Source organism: Pecten maximus, chromosome 15 (genome assembly GCF_902652985.1).
Source record: "Pecten maximus chromosome 15, xPecMax1.1, whole genome shotgun sequence".
Classification (NCBI taxonomy): domain Eukaryota; kingdom Metazoa; phylum Mollusca; class Bivalvia; order Pectinida; family Pectinidae; genus Pecten; species Pecten maximus.
In genome coordinates, this window is record NC_047029.1 from 26,829,852 (window position 1) to 26,852,647 (window position 22,796).

The following is a 22,796-nucleotide window of genomic DNA, read 5'->3' on the forward strand; positions in this document are numbered from 1 at the left end:
TATTAATTCTCATTAAATCTTTTATTTTGTTTTTGAATGATGTGTAAATACACACAAAGCTGACTGATCCTGTCATTATAATTTCATGTGGCATTATTTTGTAATTATAGATACTTTGTTTTCTTCACAGGAATCACTCTCTGTTTTACTATCTTTACCACTAAGACACCTGGATTTTACTAGGAAGTCCTGTCCAATGCCTAATAATGTATCCTCATTCATTCAAAACTTGTAACAATAGTTTGAAAATTCTAATCTAGCAGTGATTGTTTAAAAAATAATGCTGAGTCATATATAATCGGTTTTTGACATGAAATTTATTTTCAAATTCATCAATATGTCAGGTCATTCATAACTGTCATTGCTGTCTATGTATTATTTTGTCAACATTAAAAAGAATCCATGTTGTACAAAAGAATGATAAATTGGACAAGACTTTTATGTATTTGGGGTCCACGGTGGTGTGAGTCATTGTAATTAGAGAAATAGATGTACAGTGAATAAAGACTTAAAGGAACTACTTAATCTCCTGTTACACGCAGGTTGTATCACATTACTGCATCCAACATTTCATCCGTACTTCAGTTCCTTCTCCGAGAGAATGTCTTGCATCACGCTTGTCTGTCTAAAATGTGACAAAATTTATCTTTAAAGTACTGACACAAATTCTGGAGTTTGTTAAATCAGATAAATTGCCTTTTTGAGACGAGACAACATGATGACCTACACTCGATGGATTTTTATCAAGACAAAACTTCCTGTGTTGCACCTGACTGAGTCTGTGGGAGGTCATCCATGTCATATATAGGGTGACAGAATGGTCGGTCATGCAGACAAACATGACATCCATCAGGGAGAATGGTGGACATCTGGTCTTGTAACTCCAACACCTCCTCTCTGTCCAGCAAGGGAGGTAACTTCCTAGCCATCCTTACAGCCTCTCCCTACAAACAAATCATGCACAGATGTATTGGGAGCGACAAGTAGTCGTCAATCTAAGGACCAAATTCAATGTTTGTAGGATATAAATGCCCCCAATGCCACCTGACGCCAAAAACAGTTTGGTGAGGATCGCACCAGCAGTTCCTGAGATTAGCTATTAACGTTGCATCAAAATGGGACATAACACTATATGCCCCCCACCCCCCTTCCCACCCCCCATTTCATAGTGGGTGGCATAACAAGAGCACAGAAAAAGGATGCATGATAGGCCTTTCTAATAGTTATCCCCTAGTTCTAATAGACCCACATGGGCCTTTCCGACACATTATACACTAGAACCTCCCAAGTTCTAGGGGGATACAAATTTTACTGGAACCTTCTGTGGGATAGGCCTTTCTAATAGTTATCCCCTAGTTCTAATAGACCCACATGGGCCTTTCCGACACATTATACACTAGAACCTCCCAAGTTCTAGGGGGATACAAATTTTACTGGAACCTTCTGTGGGATCGATAGTTTTACTGACCAGCATGTAACCCCCTGTGATCCCATTGGGTACAAGTATACAAAATTTGGCAATACCTCTCAAGAGAGAAAGTAAAATCAAGCAACCTATGCTCCACATGTCCCCCTAATATTTACACTTTGTTGAAAAAAAAAAAAAAAAATCAATCTGAATTTCCCCAAAACTGGCCTCTTTATACAATGACAGAGAGTTACTCTGATAGAAACTATCAACACTTGTAGATATTTATAACACTGAACAAGACACTTTGATATACATGTACCTGTAGGTAATTGAGGACTTTAAGAGGTCGACACCGAGACACTGTCTCTGCTTCAGTGGTGGAGATTAGCTCAAGGACTTCAGCTAGATCAGGAATACCATACACTGGAATGAAGGCTGTCATGGCAACAACATCCGCTTGTGAGGTGCCTGTCTCATTATCTACAACAGAGAGTAAACATTTAAAGACGAAATCTTCCTATGATGTTATTACAGATAATCCTACCTAAAACCACGTTAACCATAAATCAAAGTACTGGAAGTACTGTAAACGAACATTATTGTTTAATGCAAAATCAGTAATCTTCTTAGTTTTAAGTTGATAAATTTACTGATATCGGTTTAGGAATTAATTGCAAATAATTTGAAATGTTTGCAGCTGTTCTGATTTGATTGTACACATGCATGTTTCTGTAAGGTCCTTATTGAAATTGGAAGTTTGTTGATCTATCTTGGATCGATGAAAATAAAATATGTCTTCTTTCTTTCGGGAAGGCATCATCAGTTATAATACAGCCAGGACTCTGTGACCTTATTGATGCCAACTTCTAATATGCACTAAATTTAGGCTAGTTCCATCGTTAGTTTGGCATACATAGTTGTATTTCAACTAAATATGATGAAACACACAAAGAATTACTGAAAACCAAAACCAGAGCTGCTCATCAAGGCCCGAATTAGGAATGTATCCTATTGAAACTGTACTCAAGCATTTATGGTACTTCAAAACAAAAAAACCTGACTCCTTTTGTTCAGGAATCATTTGATGTTAATAAATCTGTATATGAGAAGATAAACTTCTGTTATAATTACAGTATTGTAAACAATGTGATAAAGAATAACAACCAGATAAAGACTATCTTCATCGAATAATTCAGCAAACAGGAAAAGAAAACTTCAAGATTCATTTTCAACTTCAAACCTGATCACAAAGATTACAGTCCATTCGATGGGACGACACATTCCCTATTTATTGTCCTTTTCCAATGTTGATCATCCAATCATACTGAACCACACAGTTCAGCAATGTAATTGCACAAATCACATCCTTAATGTGGAGAGAACATTTTTGGGGGTGTTATAAGATTCCATAACTGTATGCAAATTGTGAAGCATTCCATATCTATAACTATATATATAACAGTACGTGTATATATTTACACATATCAAAATTGGAATGACACAGGAGATTTGCAAGTTTAAGTTCACCATCAGTCATGGGATGTTTATGTAAAATGTTATATTTACCGGGGTAATTAGTAATTTTGAGAATATATTTATGAAGCTCTATTCTGTACATTCTACCAGTTCTTAGAGAATGGACACAATTTTATGTTCTCCAATGTCAAAATTAATCATATGTAAAATATTAGGGGTTTATTCGCCATTCTAGGCCTGATTGCCGTCATAGTAAAATTACCAAAATGGACTTGAAATCAATATTTTTAAGAGAATGATCTATGACTTGAATATTTCATAAAAATAATGTAATACATCGTTTATTCACTTCATTCAGATCTTCAGACACCACATAATTTGTGAAGTCATATATAGAAATATATGAACCATTTTGTTATTATTTATAGTTCACACAAGTAAGCACTAGATGTAAGCAGTAAGTATATGTACCGCTATCTACTGGCATGACTTTAAATTTGAGTACAGTAGACTACACTCGCTTTGTGGATATTGACAGGATAACATATATTTACATACTAATTCAATTTTGGAATTGTAACTGAAATCTTGTAACAGCATGGCACAAATAGTCATCTGAACATGTGTTGTATATTGAAAAATTATTTAAGGTAAATTTTCAGTTTATCAATTCATTGATTACGCCGTGTTTGAAGTATGGTGTAGTGAGAATTTCAAGTCTTGATCATGACTTGATGAAAATTTTAAATTAACAAATTATTAAAATGAATTTGTTTGAAAAATAACACAAGTTCCACAGCAATATTATATAGAGAATCAATCACAATATATCAAAAGTTATAAAACTACAAATAACAATTAACGGCTGAATATCAAATTAAGTGAATATCACAAGTATTTTTGCATTTGTTTTTAGATAATCCGGATTTTGGTTTTCCGGCTTTAAAAAAAAACGAGAAGTATTTTAATTGCCATTATAGTTAAATTACCAAAATGGACCTGAAATCAGTATTTTTAAAAAAAGAATGATCTATGACTTGAATATTTCATAAAAATAATTTAATACATCGTTTATTCACTTCATTCAGATCTTCAGACACCGCATAATTTGTGAAGTCATATATAGAAATATATGAACCATTTTTGTTATTGATTTATAGTTCACACAAGTAAGCACGAGATGTAAGCAGTACGTATATGTACCGCTATCTACCGGCATGACTGAGTACAATAGACTACACTCGCTTTGTGGATATTGACAGTATAACATATATTTACATACTAATTCAATTTTAGAATTATAACTGAAATCTTGTAACAGCATGGCACAAATAGTCATCTGAACATGTGTTGTATATTGAAAAATTGATTACTGTGTTTGAAGTATGGTGTAGAGAGAATTTCAAGTCTTGATCATGACTTGATGAACGTTCTAAATTAACAAATTATCAAAATGAATTTGTTTGAAAAATAACACAAGTTCCACAGCAATATTATATAGAGAATCGATCTCACTATTTCAGAAGTTATAAAACTACAAATAATAATTAATGGCTGAATATCAAATTAAGTGAATATCACAAGTCTTTTTGCATTTGTTTTTAGATAATCCGGATTTCCGTTTTCCGTCTTTGAAAAAAAATTACGTAGGCGTATTGCATAGTAAACATAGCCATGTGTACAGTGTACATATGTAACACTAACAGCTGATTTCAATCAGATTGACTTAACATGAACTTAACACCGTCTCAGTAGTTCGTCACAATCGAAAATTTGATCGTGAATTCGGTATTTTGCAAATTCTTTCAAAATACTTCCAGGTAAAGGAAAAAAATGCATATGGTCTCTATACACACACCAAAGATTAATAGATCCTATATTGGGTCCATTCTCTCTTAAAAATATCGATTTGGGTCCACTATCGGCCATTTCGGTAATTCAACTCTAACGACAATCGGGCCGCGATTCGCAAATGAAAAATTAATTTAAAATTCGTAAACCTCTAATATTTTACATATGATACAATTAGGCATTGAAAAACATATATGTGGGTCAATTCTCTGAAAATAATGCCAATTTACATTATAATTAAGCCCCATTTTTCTTCGTTTCGGTATTTCCAAGTCTGCGTCACCTGTGGTCCGTTTCAGTAAATATTCTCGACTTTGCCGAAATAAAAACAAGCTATATAATTGTTCATTTTAAACATGACAACTGCCGAACACACGTATCTAAAAGTGTTATTGTTGATATCATCTGAATATTGCCGTAGTTATCTGTCACTTCGATTGTAAACCCATTGCCAAAGTCATGGAAGAATCGACCAATCAAATTGGTTTACCGTAATCTTGCAGTTACCTCCCTTACAACAGTAAATACGTTCTAAGTATCGCCTACAACAACCAATCCCGTGCACATGGCAACAAGATATTATCATTTGCATTTGATTTATTGGTCGTTTTCGTCAAAGGAAAATGGAATATGGAAATCAATGACAATGTTAACGCTATGACCAGTCACCCTGACCACAAATGCCACCTATATCTAGTATCTACCTTTCTCGCAAACATGTACTGTACAGTAACCTATATAGTATAGTATGATACAATGTATCGTCTCGTATGCTGTTATTGATATATTTCTTTCTTTATATAAATACTCATCTAGTTGATAATGATGTAACATTCTAGAATATATATAATACACATTTAAGTAAATCGCGGACATATTTGCAGACTGATGCTATAATGTCAGCCGTTTTGGAATGAACACGGAAGAGCAAAACTTTCTAAACATCCGGAGACGAATGCGCCTGCGCAATATTTGTTTACATAAATATAGGCCCTATTGACCTGGAGTTATTCGCAAAGTTCAGGTTCATTTAGTCTTCACATTTCGCTAGCGTTATGCATTTCTCAAATCGTATGCATCTTGAAAACATCTACTGAATACATTTCAACATTTTCAGTAAAACTACTACATAAAACGAAGATGTTTTTGCAAGTAAATTATTTGAAGCGTAAGGCAATGGGGGCAGCCATATTTCATTGAAACAGACAGTAGATGGCGTATTGGTGAATGTGGCTACCAAATATGGTCGTATTTCTCAGTCCAGTTCTTGATGGCAATAACCGAACATTAATGTTCGTTTAAAAAGTAATCATAAAACATATATGCCAGAAATGTTTTTTATCCAAAAACATAAATATCTATACAAACAAGTTAACAGATCAAAGAAGATGCCAAGTTATCTCCCTTGCTCTGCATGCTGTGGATGTATCAGAAATGTTTACAATCAATACTTCATTGGATACAACAGTGAAAATCTGTTTAATTTTGTCACTGTATTTGTTTTTAATACAGTGTGATATCAAACCTTTACAATAGCAATGTTACCCTTATCTGACCTTGGCACTAAGATACTAGAATTGAGCATACGTATGACCTTGATCTTGTTGCTAAGATACTTGAATTACTTACCTGTGTAACATCTGACTTTGAAGCCATTGTCCACTATCCTCTCGTCAGTGATAAAGCTATATATATCACCAGGGAAACGGTTGGAATCAAGAGACATGAGACAGTCCCACTGATCCTTCCCACCAATGTTTCTGAAAATAGAAAATACAAATGGAGATTTTCAACTTTCATGATATTTATCTTAAACTGATATATATCAATTAGTTTGATACATTATATTTCAAAGAATTATCGTTTTTTTTATACATGGTTCATATCATTTAGTACATTATATTTCAAAGAATTATCATTTTTTTTTTTATACATGGCAGGCAGGGAGTGGAGGCACAACGTCCCTCAAGGTAGAAATCGTTGAATTCCTGACCAATCTACCGTGGATACAATAGTATACAATAGGTCTCACTAGAAAATCCTGGGAAACCGTTACAATATGTTAAATTGAGTGAGTCCAAAACTGTGGTTATTTCTTAGATCTGAATTTTAATGCAGAGAGCCACTAATATGTTTTGGTTCAACGGGAGCTGTCATCAGAACAACATGCCACCTATAATGACATCATGGATAGCCAAACATGTTAATGACTCTCGGCATTAAAATCTAAAACAGAAACACAGAGTCAGGATCACTCTTTTTTAATATAATACACTGTACTTATATAGCACAACTGTAACCAACATTTCCTTACTGAGCATTGAGTTTGATTGGCTGTTCCAGAGGTGTAACTGACAACACATGGTCAGACATCAGTTGATGATACAAAACTGTCTCCTGCACACGGTGGCAATTGAAAATGCAGATTTTCTCGCCAAGACAGCATGTCCATGTACCACATGACTTCAAATGGCCAATCAGGTTCAACGTTGATGTCTTTGGATACTGGCTAGAAATAAGAAATTGAAACAGAAGTATTTCAATATCAACATGAACCGTTTTCAACAACTCGTGATGAGGTCGCCAAATACATCAACAAATATCCTTCCAACTCTTCATATAGGTACAATCTAATGTAAACTCCAATAAGATTGTTTGGCTATATATTTGTATTGTTATTTTGACCTTGTAAGTACTGTAATTAATTTTGACCTTGTAACAGTCTGTTTGATCTTGAGCTCATCTTACTCTAATGTGTAATTTTAACCTTAGGCCCATTTTCTTTAACCTTGAACCTGATAAACTATGACCTTTAATCCCATTACTACAGCATTGAATCTATTTTCTCTTTGACCTTTAACCCATTTTCTTTAACTTAATCAGTTTGAGAAAGTCCACATTTCATTAGAACGTATATAACTTTACTAACCTTGTGTTTAACTGTCTCAAATAAGTGTTTTGTAATTTGATCATGGAAAATGAAATGCCAGTCTCTCGTCTTGATTTACTCCTCTTTGCTGCTAACATCAGCTGATCTTTTATACTGACACCTGCCTGTAAGTTTAAAGGAAATATGATATAAATTTTGATATCCTTTGTTTGTTTCCTTTGAATGCTGCAGATTATCACCCAGTGAACAGCCAAGGTCATTTTGGCATTTTAGGCAGAATCTTTGTAGTACTGATCTGAGGGTTACTGAACAACATATATACAGGTGGTCAGTCACATGCTATTCGGAAATTATGAGTAAAGCGTTTTTCTAAAAGTAGTAAATGAGATAACACAGGACAGTTTATGATCTCAGCTTCTTCATAAAAGCAAACCGTGAACTGGATGAAACAAAAGATCTTGGATATTTAGTTGAAGTTTAAAATTCCATTTACCAGTACCCAGCTCAATATTGTTTGTCCAACATATCATGGCCCTTTGTAACTGAATGCAAGGAATGACACAGACAGAAAAACAACCTATATAGTCCCCCCCCCCCCCCAGGACTAATGGATAAAAAAATAATTCATCTTACTGGTATTGGTTTACTTTTGAGCTTCATTTTATTTCCAAGATGCTTTCCTGCTTTCTTTGACGAGATATTTTCCCTGAAAACCAAGAACAGCAATACAATATTTAAGGAGAGTCTGAGAGAGACTAAGATACTAATTGGAGTAACACTAAAACTTTGAGGAAAAAAAATGTAAACACTAACTTTGAATGGACCGCAAACATGTTTTTGATTCAAAATTTCAAGGAATTAAAGAAAAACATGTCAAGAATTTAGTTTACTTGTTTACTTCTTCTGGGTTGTATAAACTACCTTGGTGAATCATATTCAGGTTTTTCAAGGCAGTTATTGTCATATTTCTGTTGATCTTCCTGTGATAGATTCTCCCACTGCTGTTTTAACAAGTCAATCACTTCATCAAATCTAGCTGTAGGGTTTTTAGCTATAACTACAAAAAGAAGCACATATTTCAACCAGGATTATCAAAGTGATATGTACATTGCATAAACATACTCAGTATTGCTATCTTGCAGCATTCAAATACATTGTATCCATTAGACCACCAAAATATAATCAGGTGCACAACTTGATGTTATGACACTATGACATTATTTGATGGATAACAGACTTTTGGGGTTTAAAATAATTTTGAACTTGCGAGGTTAAACCCACAAAGCTTTCAGGAACTTTTTTCTTAATTTCTTTCTATTCTGTCATTAAGAATACATGCACAGAGGTTAAATGATGAATCGTGGATGGAAAAAAATTATAAACTTTTGTCTCATATCACCAACAAAGATAATTAGGATGAATGGATCGTGAATGTACCCCATAAGAATGACTGAATATGGACAGACAAAGCCAATACATGTACTCTATAATTATATAAATGAACCATCCCATTTACTAAACAGGGGTATAACTACATATTTCCCACATAGAAAGGATTTACTATACTTTATGATATAAGAGAAGGAGAGGAATCAATTGAACTTAATGGCGATACCAGCGTGTAAGATAGCACATGAGAGGTATATTGACATTTAATATCCATACCTTGAGATCTGTTTTCCGTGACAAATGAACTGTATCCGATCTTTCCTTGACCTCTCTGCACTGGTTGACCTGATACCATGTCATAAAGTGTTGGCTGGTTTTCCTGTGTATCAGGGAGTATATATTGTTTTATTCCCAGTTTTTATTCTACCACAAAATATAATTTGTCCAACTGACCAATGCTAAATCACATATTAAACATTAAGCTATGAGTAACTAGAATAATGACGGGCCACACTGAGCCTTATATGAATTTTTGACAGCATAATAATTCATTCTATTTTTAGTAACAGTGATAATGACCTTGACCTCAGGAAATTTTTAATCCCTATTGCACATCTACACATCATAGTGTATCATGATGAGAAATTTCAGAAAATCTTGTTAATGTCTTCGGGATTCTCTAAACCAAAGTGCTGACGGACAGGCTGACTGATAACTTGATCACTCTACATGACATGAATTAGGAGCATCAGTCTCTGATCTATCAACAAGCTGTACCAGTGTTCCCACTTTCCTACTCATTACAAGCCACCTTTACACTTCATTTGAGTGCTCTCAAATACTGAACATAACAGCAGAGCTGTATCACTTCCTGGTATTAACTCAACCCTTGCCCACTTTTCCTTTTCCACATACATAGGGGATCCAGATCCCAGTTGCTTCCCAATACTCTTCAACAACTGTAAATTTGCATGTATAGTGTATTTTTTCCCCAAAACAATTGACTAGTGAAAAAAATCCAGTGCACTATACTCAGGAACAAACCTATTTATAAACCCAATATATAATTTTATGTCAAATTTTAACAAACCTCAGACATAATATGTCTCTTCTTGCTTGGAGTGGAAAGGTCAGGGGGTGAGGTTAAAGGTCGTTTGGAGCTCCCTGCTGACAGCAACATTACAGGCTGGTAGAGCAAATAAATAAAATGTTAGAGCAGCCATCAACAAATTTAGAATACTGGTATTGATAATGTCTTAACACTTCCCATAGATTATGTAAATATCGACAGTTATCATCTTTATCTCAAATAGAAAACAATAGCATGTAACATTTCATGTTCTTTGGGCACAGAACAGTAAATTTCTACACGTAGATTAAGAAGTTTTGATGTTTCTCAATCATTCTGTCATCAATCTGAAAAGAACAGAATAGATGAGATTTTGTTCGGAAAAATGTTTTCTATTTTATCAACCCTACGTCCTAGAGTCCATTATCATAGTAGGAATTTAGTAAGATACAACAGTGATGAACAAAGCTACAAACAACAATACCTGTAAAATAGCACTTCCTGAACTGCCTGACATTTGACCTTTACTCCAAAGTTCACCTATAGGTGTCGCCTCCTGATCTGCTGTTGTTCTCTGATTGTTTCAGGGTTGAATTGACCATGGACATTTCCTTTTCACTTTCCTTGTCCAGATTTATCAACATGTCTGTCAGACTATCGTCAAACAAATCTGAGTTTGTCTCTTGTAAGACTGTTTCTGGTTGAGAATCAGGTTTATCTCCTTTCATATATGAATTATCTCCCTTGGTTTGCGAATCGGTAATGCCTCCTTTCAATGTGCATAGACTCTCATCGTCAGATAACACATCTTTGAAACAGTCTCCCACAATATCAAAACAACCTTTCTGTATCTGAACAATTTCTTCATTATCAACAGTTACTTTCCCTTGTCTATTAGTACTCTCGATAGGTGGCGTTATAATATTAGTAGGTACGATTGGTACTTCAAGTTCTGAATTATCATCTCCTCTCATAATTCTATTTGAATATTCATCACTGTCTTCCAAAAGTGATTCCTTTCTATGACAAAACTCAATACCTTCAGTAATAACCTGATCTGATCCTAAAACATTTTCTGATTGGCTATTATCAACTGTTTCCATGGTAACCTTAAAAATAGGCATGTTCTGTCCATTACATTTTTCGGCATTTTCTACAGCAGTTATTTTTGTAGATCTGTCATCCCGTTCATCGTCTTTGGTTAAGTCCATACTCCACTCTGAGGACTGATCAGGGTTCATGGACGAATCCATCTTCGATTTCTGCCTGATACCCTCACTGGAATGTTCTACTGGCCCATAGACTTCTTCAAGCAGATTTCTAATGACATTTGCAACAGAGACCTGAAGTAGAATTGCATGTATACTAATAAATATACTAGAAATTTCATAATCAACAGTTAAATGATATATTTTGACTGGAATATATTGAAACTAAAATATTTATTACCTTATTAATTTATCCAGTAAAAAGCCAAAGGAGCCAATATATTTTATATATAAACTCAAAATCATGTGATCAATGAAAAAAACATTTTGTTGATATATCCTAAAATTAGAATGAATAGATTACAAAGTGTATGCTTTAATAGTGCTGGATCATATGGCAACTAATTATGTACCTAAAAGCTAAATTAATGACAAAAAATCTTGGCTCACTAAAACATAGCAATAGTACTCTATCTATCTGGACTAAGCCCTCCTAAATTCTTATACAGTTTTCTAGTAATCCGATGATATTTTGTATCAAATGGCTTGGATGTTTTTCCACATCTAAAACATATTGTATCAAGAAATAACATGACGGTACCTGATGATGAAGCATTACTCGTGTTTTGTTGGGGTCAAGGTTCACATCAATCTCACTAGATGGCAGCACAATTGACACACAGCAGATCGGCACTCGTGTTCCTTCACATGAATGTGAGGAGGTGTAGTATTGCTTCAACAGCTGAAACAAAACCACAGGTATATATGGAGGATAAAAATAGAACTCCATTTTATACAGCAAGAACTATTTAAATATTTTGTAGAGCGTGAAAAGCAAATTTCTTTAAAAAAAAAACAGAGGGATCTTGGCGCCCACCATTGAATGATCTTCATAGGTTCCATGTCAGATTGATCTTTTCTCTACTTTTCCCTTCATTTTACTAATCTGTGCAAATTGAGACATCCCTCCAGTACTTTTCAAACAAGGGAATCCTAGTATATAAGAAATTTGAGATTTAACGATAATGGCTGTTTGTTTGCCAGGTTGTTTTCAGGACAGACTGGTCCAAAAATGCAATACAAGGGACCAAGGGGAACCTACTTATGAAATTTGAGAAAGATCCATTCAGTACTTTGAGAAATAGAGATAACAAACTTCATTTGTCAAAATCCAAGATGGCGGTCTGTCGGCCATATTGTTTTCCAATTGATCTCAAAATGCAATAAGCATAACGAGGCACCAAGGGGAACCTCCATATGAAATTTGAGAAAGATCCCTTCAGTACTTTCTCAGAAATAGCGATAACAAACTTCAATTGTCAAATCCAAGATGGCTGCCTGTCGGCCATGTTATTTTCAGATTGGTCTAAAAATGCAATATGCATAACTAGGCACCAAGGGAAACTTACATATGAAATTTCAGAAAGATCCATTCAGTACTTTCTCAGAAATAGTGATAACAAACTTCAATTGTCAAAATCTAAGATGGCTGCCTGTCGGCCATGTTGTTTTCCGCTTGGTCTCAAATTGCAATATGCATAACTAGGCACCAAGGGGAGCCTTCATATGAAATTTGAGAAAGATCCCTTCAGTACTTTCTGAGAAATAGCGATAACAAACTTCAATTGTCAAAATCCAAGATGGCTGCCTGTCGGCCATGTTGTTTTCAGATTGGTCTCAAAACGCAATATGCATAACTAGGCACCAAGGGAAACTTACATATGAAATTTCAGAAAGATCCATTCAGTACTTTCTCAGAAATAGTGATAACAAACTTCAATTGTCAAAATCCAAGATGGCTGCCTGTCGGCCATGTTATTTTCAGATTGGTCTCAAAATGCAATATGCATAACTAGGCACCAAGGGAAACTTACATATGAAATTTGAGAAAGATCCCTTAAATACTTTCTCAGAAATATTGATAACAAACTTCAATTGTCAAAATCCAAGATGGCTGCCTGTCGGCCATGTTGTTTTCAGATTGGTCTCAAAAACGCAATATGCATAACAAGGCACCAAGGGAAACTTACATATGAAATTTCAGAAAGATCCATTCAGTACTTTCTCAGAAATAGTGATAACAAACTTCAATTGTCAAAATCCAAGATGGCTGCCTGTCGGCCATGTTGTTTTCCGCTTGGTCTCAAATCGCAATATGCATAACTAGGCACCAAGGGAAACCTACATATGAAATTTGAGAAAGATCCCTTCAGTACTTTCTCAGAAATAGCGATAACAAACTTCAATTGTCAAAATCCAAGATGGCTGCCTGTCGGCCATGTTGTTATCCGATCGGTCTCAAAACACAATATGCATAACTAGGCACCAAGGGGAGCCTTCATATGAAATTTCAGAAAGATCCCTTCAGTACTTTCTCAGAAATAGCGATAACAAACTTCACTTGTCAAAATCCAAGATGGCTGCCTGTCGGCCATGTTGTTTTCAGATTGGTCTCAAAACGCAATATGCATAACTAGGCACCAAGGGAAACTTACATATGAAATTTCAGAAAGATCCATTCAGTACTTTCTCAGAAATAGTGATAACAAACTTCAATTGTCAAAATCCAAGATGGCTGCCTGTCGGCCATGTTGTTTTCCGCTTGGTCTCAAATCGCAATATGCATAACTAGGCACCAAAGGAAACCTACATATGAAATTTGAGAAAGATCCCTTCAGTACTTTCTCAGAAATAGCGATAACAAACTTCAATTGTCAAAATCCAAGATGGCTGCCTGTCGGCCATGTTGTTATCCGATTGGTCTCAAAACACAATATGCATAACTAGGCACCAAGGGGAGCCTTCATATGAAATTTGAGAAAGATCCCTTCAGTACTTTCTGAGAAATAGCGATAACAAACTTCACTTGTCAAAATCCAAGATGGCTGCCTGTCGGCCATGTTGTTTTCAGATTGGTCTCAAAACGCAATATGCATAACTAGGCACCAAGGGGAACCTACATATGAAATTTGAGAAAGATCCCTTCAGTACTTTCTGAGAAATAGTGATAACAAGAATTGTTTACGGACGGAGGGACGGACGGACGACGGACCACGGACGCAGGGCGATTTGAATAGCCCATCATCTGATGATGGTGGGCTAAAAAGACAGGCCAGACTTAGTCGGCACAATAACATATCAAATAGTAAATCTGTCGACCACTGGACTCTTATTTTATAGGAGTAGATAAGCCCTTCCTCCTGACTCCTGAGTACCTTAGGGCAGATAATTCAGAATGTTTTACTATCAAAACATACCTTACAGCCTAAGGAAAGATAACTCTGATTCCTGATAACTGTGTTTATTTCCATTCTCTACTTACTAGAACATAACTAATCTGGATTCACCAGAACTCATTTTGTAAGCTAGTTGTATAGATTCATAAGTTGACATGGAGAACAAAAAGCGGAAATGATTTTGACACATTCTACCACTACTTTCCACCAGAACCACTAACATTGATGTGCTTTATACAAAGTATATCATAGATTAGCAAACACCCACCTTTTCAATGTCTTTGAGAATGACTGGTCGTGAGTTGACGTAAATAAAGCAACGGTCAGCAGTGGATCGACTGGTCACCTGAGGATCACTGTCACGGCTAGGAACATACATTTCTACAGCTATCTATATAAAGGCCAAGCAAATTAAATAGTAAATCTCCTGGGCGAGTTCAAATCCCTCCGTCAAAAACACTGAATCCCCTAAACCCGTGACTATTTCAGATGTTGAATAGTGATACACCCTACACCCAATAGGACTACAACTCTTATACATCAGTTCCTTATGAACTGATCGTCAAATCTTTTGAGATTTTATAGTTCTACAAAAGATGGGATACATATGGGATAATATTATTTCTTTCAAATTATTGAACATGTACATAGCAACAGATGACACCTCTACATGGGTTAAGGGCTCACACAAATTAATATTTTACTATAAGTTATTACTAGTCACTCCATTTCTTCATTCACTCGTTTGAAATTAAAGTTTGAAGTTTTTTCTATCTGATAAATGTTATCATTGTATAGGTTTAATGGCATATAAGAGCACACAGGTACTCAAAAGACAGTAACCCTGACATTTACAGTGCACTGGGGAGCCCCCACCTGGGGAATTCCCTGCCTTTTTACACCTGAAATCCTACATAATTCTATTTTCAGTAGAAGTGTATATTTTTGATTTTCCAAATCTCAAGACCCTACTCTTTATTCTCATATAAAAAAAATACCCATTTCGTGTATCATTTACTCAGGAAATAGCTACATAAACACATTTTTCTCTGGGACTTGATTCAGGTGAAACACCAGGTGATTGGCTGATTTAGTTGTGCAAGTCCGTAACCATTACTACAGAGTTCCAGATCATGTCTCAAATACAGACACCATTAGCCTCCGTATTATAGAAAGAAAGATGGAGACTATCCTATTTGAAATACAGACATTATCTGTAGTGCGGATATATTATCCATATACGAGACATGCTCGTCTCCAACTCTGTCTTTCTTCTGCGGAGGCTGATGGTGTCTGGTTTTGAGACATGATAGCCTCTAACAATGTCGCTGTAGTGTGAAGGCTGATGGAGTCCTTATTTGATTGAGACTTGTTAACCTCCAACTATTTCCTGGAATGGTTTTCCGTTTTTTGAGATATGATCAACTCAAACTCTAATACGGACGGTGAATGCGTTCATATTAGATTGTCTCCAAATCCTTTTTTTTTGTGCTGAGGCTGATGGTGTCCGATTTCGAGACATGATAGCCTCGAGTCGTTTCTTTGTAGTTTGGAGGCTGATGTTGTCCGTGTTTGAGACATGATAGTCTACGAATCTGTTTTTTGTGCGTGTATAAAGTCACCACTGTCCGAGGGGAAAATCAATAGTTAACTTCATATTTCTGGTCAATATGGCATCTAAAGTAGAACTCAGCAGAAATACATGTACAGTCGAATCTCTTTTAAGTGACTCTCTGCTCTATTCTAAGCGACTATTTCAATTTCTCCCGAGCTTTTTCGCTATATATTTTAACTCTATTAAGCGACCCTCTGTTTAGCGACCAGCGACCATAATTTTTCATTCCTGTCATAACAATAACTCTCCAATAAGTGACCAGAAGTCTCCAAAATGCCTTCCATTACTATTTTTGCCTTCATTACAATCAAGTAGTTTTACTTTTGAGAACAAAAGGATGGGAGAGGAGAAGAGACAGTCTAGAATTCTAACGATTTTCAGATGTTTTGACATAATGTCATAATGCATGAGTTATTTAACAATTAAAGAATGAGTAAAGTCAACTTACTGTTAAATCGTGATTTGTTATCTTATTTGAGACATTAAAACAGATATTTGCCAGTGAAAACGTTGACGTTTATCAAGTAGGAAATGCGGTTACGTATATACATTATACCATACCTCTGGATCTAATTCCTTAAAATTCTTATATTCCATTTGGTTGAGGAAATTTTTGCCAAGAGTTCCAGTGACAGAGGCACGGAGATCTTGAACAGGATTTTTCTGCCATATAAGGTCTTTGTTATGACGAAGAGTGATCCTGATTTTCGGAAAGATCAGTCCAAAAGCCATCACGATCATTTCCACTTTCTTTAGCTCCTCTTTATTTTTCTTTACATTGTTATAAAACTGTCGTCTTACAGGAAGATTCTTAAACAGATGAGCTGCCAATAATGTGGTACCTACAGAAATGCAAAAAAAAAAAAAAAAAATACTTTTCACTATTCAAAAATTTGAGAAATACAAAAATGTTTTATAGTGAATATACCAGTCATGCTTGAGGTGTTTTGAGTTGACTTAATCACTGTTATCAATATTCAAATGCAAATATATTAGGTTCTGTATAACTTGCAAAGAATCTGAATACTAAGCGTCAGTCTTGGAATTTATCCCTTATTTTTCAGAATCAAATATTTATTTTCTTAATTTTATTTCTAAAATAGAATCAGTTGAGATGGTAAACAAAATCCATGAAAATATCTTGTAAAGTGAACAAAAACATGTTCAAATAATGATTTTGTTTTTAATTTCAATTTTTTTTCATTGATTGACACCACAAAATATTATACAATGTATACAACATGTACAATACAATCACGCTCAGCATCCAGCTTTTTATAATAATTATAATTTTTCCTCTGTACTGATAGAATATCACAAATTGTGAAAATTAATTTGAAGATGTTCCCCAAGAAAATTACAACCAGGAAATTACATGAACATAAATTTGTATGCATACCTTGACTGAGATGTGACGGCTAAGCGTACCTTGACTGAGATGTGACGGCTAAGCGTACCTTGACTGAGATGTGACGGCTTGGTGTCTGTTATCTCCCCTTCCTTGCCAAAGGTGTATGTCAAACTGATGTCATCATCTTTTGTTCTCGTTGTCAAAGAAAGATCAGCAACTGTACACAATGAACCTATCACAGAAAATATTTACATCATTATATGTCAAGTGTTCTCTCATTATAAACAATCAAAATAGTTTTTCACTTTGAATCAATAAGTGTAATCATCAAAAGATGTTACATCTCTGACTGAAAATAACTATGATCAATTGAAAACAAGAATAGACTGTATCTTTTTATAAAATACTAAATTTATACAAGAGGCCCATGGGCCTTAACGGTCACCTGAGATTTGAAATATTTCAGTTAATTTAATTTACCCTTTTTGGCCCCGCCCATCAGCCCTCAGGGGTCAGTCAGGGCCAACATATGCATATTATCAAACTTTCATCCCATGCTGAAAATGTTAACCAAGTTAGAATGAATTCCAATAGAAATCAAACAAATCAGTCAAAAATGTAATTTCCCTATATAAACTATAGTAAAATGTAACCCCTCCCCAGGGGCAAACTTATGACCCCAGGGTCATTAAATTAATAAATTTTAGTAGAGCACCTTAAGACCCTTCCAACTATGAAGAGTATTTGATTTCACCTTATTTCGGTCTTGAGAAGAAGATTTTTGAAATTTCAGCCAATTTGACCATTTTTAGCCCCGCCCATCAGCCCCTCTGGGTCAATCAGGGCCAACATGTGCATACCCTCAAACTGCCATCCCAAGCTGATAATGTTAACCAACTTAGAATGAATTCCAATAGAAATAAAACAAATAAAAGTCAAAAATGTAATTTCCCTATATAAACTATAGTAAAGTTTACCCCCTCCCCAGGGGCAAACTTGAGACCCCGGGGTCATGAAATTCACAATTTTGGTAAAGCACCTTCAGACCCTGCCATCTATGAAGTGTATTTGATTCCTTATTATCCGAGAGTAGAGAAGAAGATTTTTGAAATTTCAGTCAATTTGGCCCTTTTTAGCCCCGCCCATCAGCCCCTGGGGGTCAACCAGGGCCAACATGTGCATGCCATCAAACTGTCATCCCATGCTGACAATGTTTACCAAATTAGAATGAATTCCAAAAGAAATAAAACAAATAAAAGTCAAAAATGTGATTTCCCTATATAAACTATAGTAAAGTTTACCCCCTCCCCAGGGGCAAACGTTAGACCCCTGGGTCATGAAATTTACAATTTTGGTAAAGCACCTTAAGACCCTTCCATCTATGAAGAGTGTTTGATTCCACCATGACTGGGAGTAGAGAAGAAAATTTTTGAAGTTTTAGTCAATTTGACCCTTTTTAGCCCCGCCCCTCAGGCCCCTGGGGGTTGGGAACCATACAATTCACAATTTTGGTTGACCTTTAGCCATAGAAGCTTCATGCCAAATTTCATTGAGTTTGGTTTAGGAGTTTTGGAGAAGAAGTCGAAAATGTAAATTGTTTACGGACGCACGACGGACGACGGACGACGGACGACGCACGACGACGGACAAAAGGGGATTAGAATAGGTCACTTGAGACTTTGTCTCAGGTGACCTAATAAAAGTTACAGACTTTACTCCAAAAGTTTGAACTCCTAATTTCACCTTATAAATTTAAAGTAGATAAATATATAATTTAACAATAACTTACTCTGTAAATTAAACCAGACCTAAGAGTTATAGGCCTTAAGTTAACTGAAGATTTTGACCTAAAGAAAATAAACACAGAAAAATACGTTTGGAAAATATTAAAGACAATTCCACATCAGCTGTCTGGCATGAAAATCTTGACCTGTCTAAAAAGGCAACCTGTCTATAGTGATTGTTTTTCTGTCGCCCTTGGAGCGGTCTTTATCAACAGGTTTGATTGTTCTGAAGAAGTTCAATTCTTTTCAGTCTTAAAAGCAATCGTTTTTAGGATGTTTTTATTAAAAGTGTTCGCTTGTTAATGTTAATTAGATATATTTCTTACCAAGCCTTAAAGCGTTCCATTTTATGCATTTTTGCTGGAAGCAGTGTGTACATCTTGTCGGCGATGTAGCAAGTTTAAATCATGGTACACAGGATTATCGAACTGCTAATGTTGGATATATGAGCTGTATCTCGAAATGATATAAGTGACACTTCACTTGTTCTTCTGTGGAGCTCAAAGTTCAATTACATACTTCTGATTTTATTATTTACATATGATTAATTCTAAGAAATTCTGTGTTCAAAATAGAGGAACTATATATATACCATAGGCTTTTATATATTTTACAACCACTGTGAAATAATAACTTATATTCACTCTTGATGGCCTGGATTAAAGGGTTAGGGTCTGTAGCAGAAGTAGGAAACCAGAGTACCTAGAGAAAACCCATGTTGTGGTCGGCCAGGTGACCACCATATCTTTTCCTGTCTAGTAAGGGAATGAAACTGCAATGGCTACCTAGGTCTGGTGAAGGGCAAGTGTATTATCACATGCACCATCTGACCACCAAGAGAACAAAGACTTTGTACTAAATGTAGACAAGATATTGAAGATGAGTATCATTTTATCTTATTATGCAAAAGTTTTCATGATTAAAGACAAAAATACATTAAACCATTTTACTGCCGCAAACCGTCAATGTATAAACTTATCCAATTACTGTGTGTCAATAATACTGGCGAAATTCATAAGTTAGCAAGATATGTTACTATATATGATGCCAACAAAGTCATAGTGTAATTAGCATACTATAGAAATGTCACCTGTATTTTATAATTTTTGTTGGTTCAGTAATACCGAGTCAGAATTACTTCTCCACCATTAAGAATGCATTATATGATATATTTGTATCTTGAAATCCTATAAGCTATGTAGCATTTGGGAATAAAAATTGAATTGAATTGACCACCCAAAATTGAGAAATATCAGGCTTATTTTAACAGCAACCTGCTCTTAACGGAGCACTGTATCAGGAATTCAATGAATCAAAATAAATAGGGACAAGAATGTTACTGTGATAATCCAAAGTAAGGCTTAAATACCTACCCAATGCCTCTCCTCGGAATCCATAGGTATTCAGTTGTTCAAGATCAGAGAATGCGGAAAGTTTAGATGTATGGTAACGCCTAGCAACAAAAGGGATGTCTGCCTTTGGTATTCCATCACCATTGTCTCTTACTTCGATTTTATCCAGACCAAAATTCTCCTAAAACCAAAGACCCGATCAAGATCAACTGACTTGAAGGAATTGAAACATGATACATGTACATGCATACCTGCCAAAGGTCCTTTTTGGCATTGAGATCCCGATATTGGACCCTAGATTTAGATTTTAGTAAAATATTTTCTTTCTATTATGGTTTATGAAAAATTGAAAGTGCCATGTTTTTAATGCGACTGACTCAGAAGTTTACAGCTGAATCTCTGAGTTTTGAATTATTATTAGAACTTATTGTAACTTAAATAAGAAAACATAGCCCCCTTTGGAAATACAATATTTTACATAAATACATTGTATATCCTTCACCTATCCAGGACTATTGTATATTGCTAAAAAGTGGTCTCCACTGCTCTTTCCTGTACATTATCAAACAAATCAGTGACCAAAGGTCTAAGTAACAAATAAAGGGGTAGGTATTTGAAACAGAGTAAAAATAAACATTTTCTATGCATGAATATAATGATGCTGTAAAATAAGTGATGGGAATCTGTTGAAATTCTTGATTAATCATCAATTTTGCCTATCCAATTGATGATTGATTAAAATCTATTAATTTTTTCATTTTCTTTCTTTAGTATTAAACATTTTCTATGCTTACTGCATTATTCCAGTCATTCAGGCACTTGTATTTTATATGATATAAAATACAACCACAATCAAGCAATCAATTTAATATTATACATGGTCCACCAATCAGCTAATATTCTTTTGTTTAATTTATGTTAACGTTACTGCCAGACATTTCCAATGGAAATTGATTAGATTTTTTAGTTGATTAATTGGTCAAATATCTCAAACAATTGATACTAAATGAACTTGACAAATAATGCATAAATCATTACATATCATGAATTTATGCATGTAACTTCATGCAAACAGATGAATATGATAGCATAAAGTGTATATTTACAGCATTTGTTTAAAACTAACCATAGGTGACTGAGATGTTGTTTGAAGTTCAACCCTTGTGACAACTTGAAAACTGGTCAAGATCACTCATTTGAACTTTACCTTCTCCAAACACTATTATTATTCAGGCAAAATGACTTTGAAAACAGGTCAAGGTAAACACATACTGTAGCCCTTGTCCATGCATGCTCATGGATTTTTTCACTGGTTTGGAATGAGTATTTTTGTCTCATTTTGAGCACAAAAAATACGGTTTTACAGGGGTAAACTTTAAATTTTAGGAATTTGGCTTAGATATGAATTAATTTCAATTTGGAACAGGACCATTATTGGCCCCCAAAAGCCCCCAGAAAACTACAGGCTACCTATCCCTATGTTTTTTTTTAAATGTTTTCACTTTGACGTTAAAAGAGGGCCACGGCTATTCAAAATTCAAATGCACAAACGTATATATGTATATATGATCATGAGAGTACGTATTCATTCTATGACCAAATATGATTATCCAGGATCGGACCGTCGCCATTTAAATTTTAATGTATTAATTATTATATGACTGAGAAGTTATTTAGTAAAATTATAAACTTGTCATTGTCAATCATTTGAACCAGAGACCTATATTAAAGTATATAGGTCTCTGTTTGAACGAATCAATTCACCCCTTACCAGAAAAACTGGTTAGATATCAATAAGTATAGACAATCTTGATTAATCGGGGATCGAAATTTTGATGAGGACTAATCGCACCTTATGACATGTAATTTGTAAATGTAACAAATCCATATACCAATTTGACATCCACAGATGTTGATCCGGCATCAATCGAGTTTTCAAGCAATTCTTTCACGACGCTATAAACTGACGTTATCACTTGAGAACTTCCCAGAAGCCTGACTGTGGACTGGGGAAGCTCTCGCATCCGTGATTCAGATTTTGCCATAGTGAATAAGTGGCACGTGTGGTTACATCAAGTGTCATCCATAAACTTTCCCGCGTTTGTTTACTACGGAAGTGACCAATTCGGAACTGTTTTGATTTATCATAAAATTTAGGCATTGA

At 35.0% G+C, this 22,796-nt stretch overlaps 1 protein-coding gene across 1 annotated transcript; it reads right to left on the bottom strand.

The window, feature by feature from the left end:
• Positions 1-295: 295 nt before the first annotated feature.
• Positions 296-22,730, bottom strand: LOC117343349 (PMS1 protein homolog 1-like). The gene is made up of 17 exons (XM_033905690.1): positions 22,525-22,730; positions 20,654-20,813; positions 17,603-17,728; positions 16,707-16,987; positions 14,799-14,921; positions 11,896-12,036; positions 10,627-11,429; positions 10,551-10,554; positions 10,108-10,203; positions 9,294-9,396; positions 8,550-8,685; positions 8,262-8,334; positions 7,668-7,792; positions 7,053-7,247; positions 6,368-6,498; positions 1,731-1,891; positions 296-944 (listed from the first exon to the last, which is right to left on the bottom strand). The coding sequence occupies exons 1-17, from the start codon at positions 22,675-22,677 to the stop codon at positions 744-746; spliced, it is 3,012 nt and encodes a 1,003-aa protein (XP_033761581.1). The 5' UTR covers positions 22,678-22,730; the 3' UTR covers positions 296-743.
• Positions 22,731-22,796: the final 66 nt, after the last annotated feature.